This window comes from Erithacus rubecula (assembly GCF_903797595.1).
Source record: "Erithacus rubecula genome assembly, chromosome: 3".
Taxonomy (NCBI): Eukaryota; Metazoa; Chordata; class Aves; order Passeriformes; family Muscicapidae; genus Erithacus; species Erithacus rubecula.
In genome coordinates this window covers 91,183,305-91,193,384 of record NC_136689.1, presented here as the reverse complement: position 1 = coordinate 91,193,384, position 10,080 = coordinate 91,183,305, and the positions used below count along the sequence as shown (strand labels likewise).

At 39.0% G+C, this 10,080-nt stretch overlaps 1 protein-coding gene across 2 annotated transcripts in view; it reads left to right on the top strand.

Moving 5' to 3' along the window:
• The window catches only part of TSHZ1 (teashirt zinc finger homeobox 1), a 57,722-nt gene that overhangs the window by 11,916 nt on the left and 35,726 nt on the right, over window positions 1–10,080 (top strand). The window contains exon 1 of one of the 2 annotated variants that reach the window (XM_079301064.1): window positions 5,442–5,644. The exons of the other annotated variant lie outside the window; for it this stretch is intronic. Within the exon in view, the coding sequence (XP_079157190.1) occupies window positions 5,620–5,644 (25 nt within the window). The 5' untranslated portion in view covers window positions 5,442–5,619. Of the gene's footprint in view, window positions 1–5,441; window positions 5,645–10,080 lie in introns of those variants that run through there. 2 annotated transcript variants of the gene reach the window in all.

Sequence of the window (10,080 nt, the reverse complement as noted above, 5' to 3'; positions counted from 1 at the left end):
TTATTGTGATTGCAGTGCATGCTGCAGGAAAATAGCCAAGTAGAATCCCTCTAAGCTAATAGTCACAGTGCTGCTTGTCATTGTCTCTGTTTTCCTCTATAGAGCAGGACCACTTTTGACCACCAAAATAATTAGTAACTGTGTGAATGTCTAGATTTGTAGCTAAATTTTTTGCTTTTCAACATAAGCCACAGTTTTAGTTAATTTTTTTAAATTAATTTTTTTCATTATTTAAAAATATTTGTTTCATACTCAGGTTTTGTGGTTTTTTTTGTTTTTGTTTTTTTTTTGTTGTTTGTTTTTTGTTCTTTTTTTTTTCCTCCTCCCCCTCTAAACACTATTATTAAATGTTAAAAATTTTAATGTAGTGAATGAAAAGAATGAATAGTTTCCAGACTGGGCCTGATCCAAAGCCCAAAATAAGTACGTGAAAGAATATGCGATTGACTTTCATGACACAGGACTTGAGCCATGATGTCCTATAAAATATGGACATGTAGTAAGAATTTTAAAATATTTTTTAAATTTAAAAAATAAATTATTTATTATTTGTAAGTAACCTCTATTACTGAAATCAAAGGATGTGAATTTTAACATCCAGTTTTCAAGTGCTAGTGTTTGTGTTTGGTTTGTTTTTAAGTAAAGATGTTTTTATTATTTATAGGTAGATACTGTTAAGACAGTACAACAGGCCGAATAAAAGAAGGAGCTCCTCGTGAAATGGTTAATAATGGTCTTATTGGCAAGTCATTACTATTGCAAGTGTCATAGTTACAGCTCAGCTTTAAAGTATATGAATTTAAAACCTAACTATTGTGACTAATATTTATTTCAAAGTACAGAATGTGTCACAGCAGTAGGGCATCCTATTATTAATGCAGTAAACTCTTGCTGTAGTAATTTTTGGTATGAAGTTGCTGTACTAAAGTTCACAGCTATATAAAAGTAACAGTGAAACATGCCTTTTTTTCAGCTGTATCTTGCTGTAACATGTGAAATGACTCGTTCTCAGGAAGAGCCATATGGGCATGTTGTTCCATATTAAACTTACTACAGTATAACTTTGAGTTGGCCTTGTATGCTATAAAGTCTCTGGTTAGAATACCAGTTTTAAAGACTGTTTTCACTTCCCTTTTACTTTTTAAATCAAATCAAGGCAAGGCATAGCTTTTCCAAGTAATGTATTCAGATTGGAATTCCTTTATTTGAAAAAGTTCATGCATGCTTACCTGCTCTTTCATCACTATGATGCTGATGCTTTGCAAGGATCATGTCTGGGTCTTGCTCCATTTAAAAAATGCTTTGCACTGTATGCAACTGTATACTACATTACATGAATCTACCACATTTTTTTCCTCTGATGGTGCCAGCTTATACTCCAGATCTTAATTTCACTGAAGGAATTTGCATAGATCCCACTTACTTCAAATGTTAGAGCAAAAGCTGCAGAGGAGTCATGTTGTCAGATTTGTGCAGAATATGATACATAGCCAACATTTTTTCTTCATGTTTCCTTTGCTTTTTACCCTCTAAGAGGCACCTGCTGCTGCTGCAAAGGGGCACTGCAGTAGCTTCCAAATCAGGAACATTCACTTTCTTTGCTTGCAATAGATTTTTTTTTCCCTACTCTGGAAGTCACTGCTGAAAAGCCTTTTTGAAATAAAAGAATAAACACGAGAATGATATTTCAGGGTAATCTCTTTTTGCCTTAGCCTCTGGTAGGTGCAAGAAAAATACCTATGCATTTTCAAAACAAAATGAGAAAAACAACGTTTTCTGTTAAGTTTTGTATTTTTAGTGGCCTTTTTTTTCAGAGAGAGGGAATTCCCTAGCCTGAGTTTATCTTTGCTAGAATATTGGTAGCTCATGTGTAAGCTTGTGTTTTGTCCTTTTTGTTTTGGCAGTGTTTTCCAGTTGAAAAGAAGAGTGAACTCCCAGTACTCTTTTCCAAACCTCTAGTTTGTAGTTGTACTTATCATCAATATTGCAGGCCCTGACACTCTGCAGCACTGTCACTGTATATACTGTGAAGGCAGTAAAAATGAGCACTAATCAATCTTTCAGGGAGAAGCAATGAGCATTAGAAGGCCACTATCCTGTGACTAAACACACCCCTTTTATGGAGTGTTGGTGCTAATAAAGGACAGCTTATTACTGAGGCAGAGACCAAAGCTTGGGTGAGGTCAACCATGACTGGCAGTCATCAGTCATTCTTAATGATACTTTTTCCCGTGCTTTCTAAGGGATTCTGAGCAGAGTGCAAATCATTCGGGGTCATCCATAGTTCATGTACCCACAGATGGCAAAGGTTTTGAAAGACTTTAGTTTAAACTTGGGTGTCTTTTTTTTTTTTTTTTTTTTTTTAAACGTTACTCAAGTAGGCAAAAAACCTCAAACAAAACAGATTTTTGCTCATTTGGAATGTTGTGTTTTCTTTCACTCTAATAGATGTTTTACACACTAGAGTGCTTGTGCATTATAAAGAAGTACATAAATTTATTTTTATGACGTCTGTCTTCTTTAATTATTACCTTTGATGTCTATTGGTGACTAAAGAGAGCTTAACAGGATTTCTCTCCCTTCTTAAATTTCGCAAAGTGAAACTCAGCCAGTCCCTGACAGATGTCTGTTCCTCACCTTCAGGATTATTTTATAAATCCCTTTCTGATGAGCGGAAGTGTCAAATCAAGGACAGGTCATAAAGTAGAAGTATAAACCTTTTAAAGGGAGACCTTGGTAATATATAAACATTTTGCACACTATCTGAAATTTTATGGACTTTAAAAATGATATTTTAGCAATAGGAAGGCAAAAGTTTAAAACACCAGGCAGTGTGCACATGTTTTTAAATACATGCCATTCCCTTGCTCCTTATCTTTCTTTCTATAGTCATATTTTACATGTTTTGAGAAAATAGCTGTACTCTCTGTAGGGGCTGTCACTAAAGTTTGGGTTTCAAAGGGTCTCCCTATTTCATTTACTTTGAAATTGGTGCTCTTTTCAGTCGTTGTTTTTAAATTCCTCAATTAAGCACTCTCTGCACCACCTTGATGTTGGTGAGTGGGTATATTGCTGCTGTGATCTAGACAACTGCTGTCATTTTCAGATGGTTGAGATTATCTGAGATTTTACTTGGGTGAAACTATTCATTTATTTCTAAAAGCTCAGGTAAACTGAATTTTTTGGGGGTCTACTGGGAAGTCCATACCCCCATGTAAAGAAATATTTTACTTTACAGTAGTGCATTACTTTATAATGCAAAAATCCTGATGGCAGGTTGGAAGGCAAGGGAATGTATGTGGTTAAATGTATATACGCACATTTATGCATATGAAAGTATAGGTACTTTAAAAATTGACTGTAACTGATGGTGTAATTTTTACGGTTACAGATGACTTGCATTTTATTTTCCTCTTTGTGCTGTTGAAAAGCCAAGTATGTACAGCATGTGTAAACTGAAGAATGCACTTTCGCTTGATTAACATTAAAAACTCATTTGTTTCCTGGTGTGTCTGTACAGCACTGAGCAATATAGGATCGTGTCCCATGTAGAGACATTTAAAAGTTTTCATATTTTGTTGCATGAAGTGGTAACATTCTGAGGGCAAGGGGAACAAGGTAAATATTTTTTTTAAAGGTCAGAGGGGTTTTTTTTTCTGCAGTGTCTTTGTGGCTAGGAAGATCATCTGATGAAGTCCTTCATGGGTTCATGATGTGAATGTTTTCTTTCCTCGTTGAGATTTGTATATTTTTTGTGTCCTGCTTAAAATCTTAAGTCAGTTGTGTGATACCACAATTAACACACCATGTCTGAGGCTTCTGCAGAGTTAGACAAGTCATTGGTGAACCAGCGTGACTGGTGCATCACTGGAAATGATGCAGAGCATATGGAAATTACTGATTGACAAGCAAACATTTATACAATATTCAAGCTGATAGTGCTCATTAAGGCCTGAACTGGGGGGCCTGTTGCGCTTTTGTGAGCCTCCACCCTGTGATGCTCTCCAGTAATTTCTGGTGAAAATACAAGTGATGATAGAAGGCAGCTTACCTGGTGCGAGGAGCCTGAGCCAGCAGCTGGCTTCGTGCAGGCACAGGGGTGTGCCTGTGTGCAGCCCAGTGCTGGGTCAGGACCTAGGGCTACCATTCATCCAAGAAATATTCCTGTTCTGGGCTGCACGTATCACGAGACCTTTAATTTTCATTTATGCGGAGTTGGGGATGGTGGGGAGGAGGTGTGAGAGTATCTACATGAGGAAGAAGATGGTGAAACTCGCATCCTCTCACCGCTGGCTTGAGGGCCTGCAGAAAGCCTCGGCTAGCCTTTGGAGGTCAGCTGAACGTGCAGGCATGACATTTTAGTGCTCTGTGGTGCTAGCTCTCCCTGCTCAGGGAATGAAAGTCACCTTTGGGTTCAGTGTCCATGCTGCTCCTCTGTAGGTAAAGTATAAACAAAATCAGAGCCGTTCTGTGCTTGCATCTCAGCAAGGTGATGTGTGAGTTCAGCCTTTCACACAGGCGTAATGCTTGGGTTTAGATTCTGCATCCCTTCTCCCTCCCCCTCCCCCCCTGCCCTGTACCCTCTCTGTTTTTAGATGCTTAGTTTTTTTCCTATCTGAAATACTTTATTTTGTCTTCACAGTCTGGTTGAATAGGAATCGTTTCGTTTATGCAGCTTTGTGCTTTTTCTCTACAGCTTGTATTTGCATGAATGTGTTGCAGCCTGATGCGAGTTCATTCGATTAAATAAAATGCTTAAATTGTAATCCGTGCAAAACGATCATATTTGAAACACTTGATGTCTCGGTGAGAATCCATTTAATAGTGATCAGATTTAAATGATTTAACACAGTGGTGGTGGTAGGAGGTGGGGGAGGGAAATAGAGTTTCGAGACATTCCTGTATATAAAAAAAAAGATTAAACCAAATTCAGATATGTCTCTCTCTCCGCCTCCCTCCCCCCCCTTAAGCAGTCAAAAGATATACTGTATCCCCAGTGAAAGGGTGCTTTCAATCCAGTTATCCACTTTACCCAGTCTCAGTTTCCAGAACCTTCCACACCCCCCCTGGTTAAACCACTAAGCCTTTGATTCCTTCCTGATTACACTATGCAAGACATCTATCAAACACTGTCTTATCTGTTTGTAAGGCAGCTCAGGCCTCAGATTTAAGTCATGGGTTTTGGCTACAAGTTGGAGTGTGATTAATAATTGACTAATGTAGCTTTTATTTATCACAGGCTAGCACATTTCACCATTACTGAGTTAATTTATGTTAAGTGTAAGCTGTCGCTCAATCTGTTTTTCAACTTTTTTTTTTTTTTTTTTTTTTTTTTTTTTTTTTTTTTTTTTAAATCCTAAGTCTATCTTTCACTTTTTGAGAAACAAAATCCTTACACAGGGCACAGTCTTACTTGGTGCCAAAAAGTTGATTTCCTTTTCAGCGGAGCCATACATCACCGGCCCTCCCAGCTGCAGTGTCAGCCCCTGACAGAATGACATGTGTCATTTATCAAAGGGGCCAGGCCGGGCCTTGGGAAACGCACACGACAAAGCCTGAGAGAGTTCATTTCGCAGTCCCCTCCTACCCTCTGTGAGCCTCTTGCCAGGAAAGCCTGTGATGTTTCTGTCTTCGCAGCATTACTGTAAGTCCTTCAACCTTCACAGAATTAACCCTCGCTGCTGCCACTGCTGCTGCCAGACCTCCCCAGTGCCGCTGGACCTCCCCCTCCCTGAGACCCGCGATGCCCAGGTGCCATCCCAGCCAGCCCATGTGTGGGAATAACATGCACCGGGCTGCTCCCTCATCCATTTACACATTCCTCCTGGAAAGAACTCTTTTTTTTTTTCTTTTTTTTTTCCCCATATATTGTGCACTCTAAGAATTAAAGTCCTACGTTTTCCTACAGCAGGACAAGGTCAAAGACATAAAGAATGAGGTAATAAAGCATTTCAGTAATGAAAAAAAGGGTAGCCACTGTCCTGTGCACAGGTAGGGATTTGTGTTTCGTGTGCACTAGTAGATGAGACAATCAGAGAGTCTTCCTTCCACCTTCCTGTTTAAAATTTCCTTCTGGTTATTGTGAAGCCCTGTGCTGAAATAAATAGAGCAGGTAGTTTCTCTGTGTACCACTTCACAACATCTGAGCTGTATAGCACCAGCTTAGATGACCCGAGCGGGTCGGACTCACCACACTCCTCCTGAAACTCTATCAGCTAGAGGGGGCAAGGTGAGGAAAAGTTGATAGCATTTAACAGGGAAAAAAAATAATCTGCGAACCTCAAGGTGTCGCTTGCACTGAATAGTTTAATTTCTGTAATGTAGTTGCCTCAGTCCTGCGGCCCAGGAGATGACAAAGGAGTTAAAGCAGAAATGAATATCTTCTGCCAAATGAAGAAGAGCTTTTTTTCAAAATATAACAATGTTTCCTGAAACAGAACTTTTGTTTGCATGTGTGTGCACAAATGTGTTTTAAGTGGCTGAATTTTAAATCTTGATCATGTACGAAGAATATGAGAAAGTTATTGTCTCCTCCCCTCCCCCCACCAAATCACTCTTTGTACTTTGCATAGTTCCTACCACACTGAAGTTATTTACAGCATCAGATATCATTTAAAGAGATAGCTAAGGAGACTGTACCCTCAGCTAGGAACTTTCCAGAAAGAAGTCCTATAAATTAGCCATTGCTCAGGAGTGGCTGTTTTCTAGTCAGGGCTGGTCCTTTCATTTGTCTGCATAAGGCTAATTTATTTTTGCAGCCAGATGTGGGCTGACAGCCATCACTCAGAGCTTCCTTCCCCCACTGTTAGGAGGTCGGGAAAACAGTCACGTTTCCCATTTTACAGAATCCCCATCAACATTATTGAAGATGGATGTATCTTTAAAGCAAAGATTGATTGTGGATATCGGAGTTATGGTGTCATTTATCATAGTGAATATTATTTAGACTTGGATTGTACAAGGCTGTAACTTGAGACACAGCCAGGGGAGGGACAATCTGGAAACGAGGATCCATGAACTTTAATGGATGGATGCTTTTTCAAAGCTCCACTCACTATAGCATGATTTACTTTTCTTACAGAAAGGAAACAAGCATTTCAGTTTTAAAGGGCCAGCATGCCGTCTTGTCCTCTTTAGTGGGTCCTTCACGGAGGCATCCGAGTCTTAAAGCTGAAACAATAAATAGTGGTTGTGTCTGAATGCTATTTGTATATAAGTGCTTTTATGCTAAACATATCTAGGTGCACTTGAGCCTCTTGTTTTTGTGAATTGCACTGGTTATGTTCTCTGTTGAAGGGGTACTGTGGCTGAATAATGCAAAGTATTGATTATAGGGTGCAGTGATCTGATATTTCAGAAGATCCAATAAATTGCATTACAATGGCATTGCTACTTTGACATGTTCATCTCTTCTGGGAGACAAAGAGCATCTAAACTACATACTCACTGCTTGAGGCATCTTACAGAAGTGGAGCATCCACTAAGTTGTGCATGTATCTGGTGGAGCATCAACTTTTGTGGTTGTTGAGAAATGCAGCAGACCTCAACAACTGCTTGCATACTGTGCTTGCATTCCACTTTTATGTAAAATTAAGAAATGTAGATTGAGATCTTGCAGGTGGACACATGCCTTGTATTTTCAGAATATACAATTTGGAAAACTGGTTGCAACCCTGCTGAAAATCTGAAGGCATGGCTCAGCTAAGTGCTATTTCTAATTTAGTACCACCAACATGCCAGTGTGCTTGATGAATTTATTAGAATGTTTCATCCTTTGAAACATGAGTTTTGATTTTTTTTGCAAATGATTTAACTTGAATTCAGAAAATGCTCAACTGACTTCAGTTAAAGGGAGAAGTTCCTGAAACTGATAGCATAGCTTTAGATAGAGTGCAAGCATGTGTTGAGCGTACTTCCCCCACATATTTTGACAGCTCAGTCCCACCTTGAAACTTTCTTCCCTTAGCATTATTTTCCCAATTACTTTGTTCAGGTAGCCATCTGCTCCCCAGGTGAAATTGCTTATCTTCCATTTCCATCCAATTTCTGATTTTCTGATGTCCGCTGATTCTTTCCATTCCCCACTGATACAATTTTTGGAGTTCATTTGCATGCCTCTGATCAGAACTTGGGGTCCCTCACGACCTGCCCCACTTCAGTGGGTCACGTATCACAGTTTGGGAATTACTGTGTATAACGACAGAATTGCACTGGGCAGCAGTTTATTCATGTGGGCTGACACTTGTCTGCTTAGGGGAAGGTAGTACCATTTACCAGACTTGTCCTTGATGAAATCATCACATACTATCATTTAAGGCAGCAGTTCCCCAAGGATATACTAAAACTTGCTCTAAACTATCTTCTTCTTGGTTTTTTTCTTTAAACAAAACTAGAGATCACTTTTCTGTCATAAACCAAATTCAGTACAAGAGTTTTCATATGAATAGTCAAGCTCAAGAGTTTTAAAAAAATCCAAACAATGAAAGCAATTAGGAACATCTGTTTTTGAATGCATATGTATTCTGTACATAACAAACAGAGAAATCCTATTATCTAGAACAATAAAAGGGAATTTCCCTTTCTGTCTGAGCACTCTCTGGGAGAAATATGGCCTTCCATTTAGAATCCTGATTTGGTGAGTTTGGATTTTTTTTCTTTTATTAATGAGATGAAAATGAGGATATCTTCTTTTTTCCCCCCCCCCCCCCCCCCCCCCCCCCCCCCCATTTCTTGTAGCCGAGATTTCAATTTCAGGGACTCTAGTATAAATCCTGGGAAATCTATTTTTACACCTGTGCAGCTGAGATCAGAATGCCTCTATGAAGGCCTTCTATATTTACTCATACATAAAAAGTATTTTTCTCTTGCTTGAGAAACATACAAAATGTCTTCAAAGAGGAAGCAGTTTATCAAATTCATATTAATCACAGCATCAATAATGTTGACCGGGGTCAAGTCATTACACTAAATATATTGTAACCATTATTAATGCATGTAGCCCAGTGCCATAGCTATGATATAAGACTGCTGTTTCCTGATTAAAAGCTGTTTGGTGATGCAGAGATTCAATACAGATTCTCCCTGCCTTGTGGTGACTGACAGTAGCTTCTGGTATTCTGCTTTCTTCTGACAGTGGAGTATATTAATATGAACACACCTTACAGAAGGGGCTACAAGAAGGGCAGAATGCAGAAAACAAAAGTGTCTAATTTCAACAGCCACAACTGTGTATCCATAAGGCAGCCAAATTTATCATGGCACATTATGGAGTGCAGCAAATGTCATGAAAACCATTGTTTTTAATTTTTTTTTTCCCTGAGAGTCTGAATAAGGTGATTTATGGTAGTTATCCATCTTAAGGGTCATCCATCAACTTTTAGTTGCTAGGCAATCAAACCAACAGCTGTTTGCTTTGAATCAAGCTGAAAAGTTGTCAGTCATCACATGCAGGTATGACCTTAGTGGTTAAAAACATTATCATGCATGTAAAATTAAAGAGACAAAGTCCTTGTTCTCTTTCTCCCATAGCATGGCTTACTACTTCCCATGAGCAACATAGGTAGCACTGGCCCCAAAGCTTTTATTTAAGGCAATACTTTGGAAGATCATGGTGCCACATATGCTGGTCATTGCATCTCACAAATATTTGCATGCTCAGGTAGAAGCTCTTTGTAGAGAAATAGTTTGTAGCAGAGCAGATGCGACATCAAGTTAACTAAAATAGAACTTTTTGAACTCAATTTCACTGGCACATTTAGAACCAAGGATAGATCTTGAGTAAAAAAAAACTGTTGTAAAAGCTACAGTTTGATTGAATGGGTGCACGTTTCGCTGCTGGGGTAGTTAATGGTGCAATATTTAGTGTAAACAATACTTGGAAGCTCTTACTGGATGGAGCTCTGAGCAGCCTGGTCTAGTGAAAGGTGTCCCAGCCCATGGCAGAGAGGTTGGAGCTAAATCATCTTTAAGGTCTCTTCCAACTGTGATTCTATGATTCTTCTGTTTTACTGTGTCCCCTGAGTTGGTTTAGAGGACACAGTGATGAAGCCTCTTGAAAACTCTTCTACCATGTTTGTTACT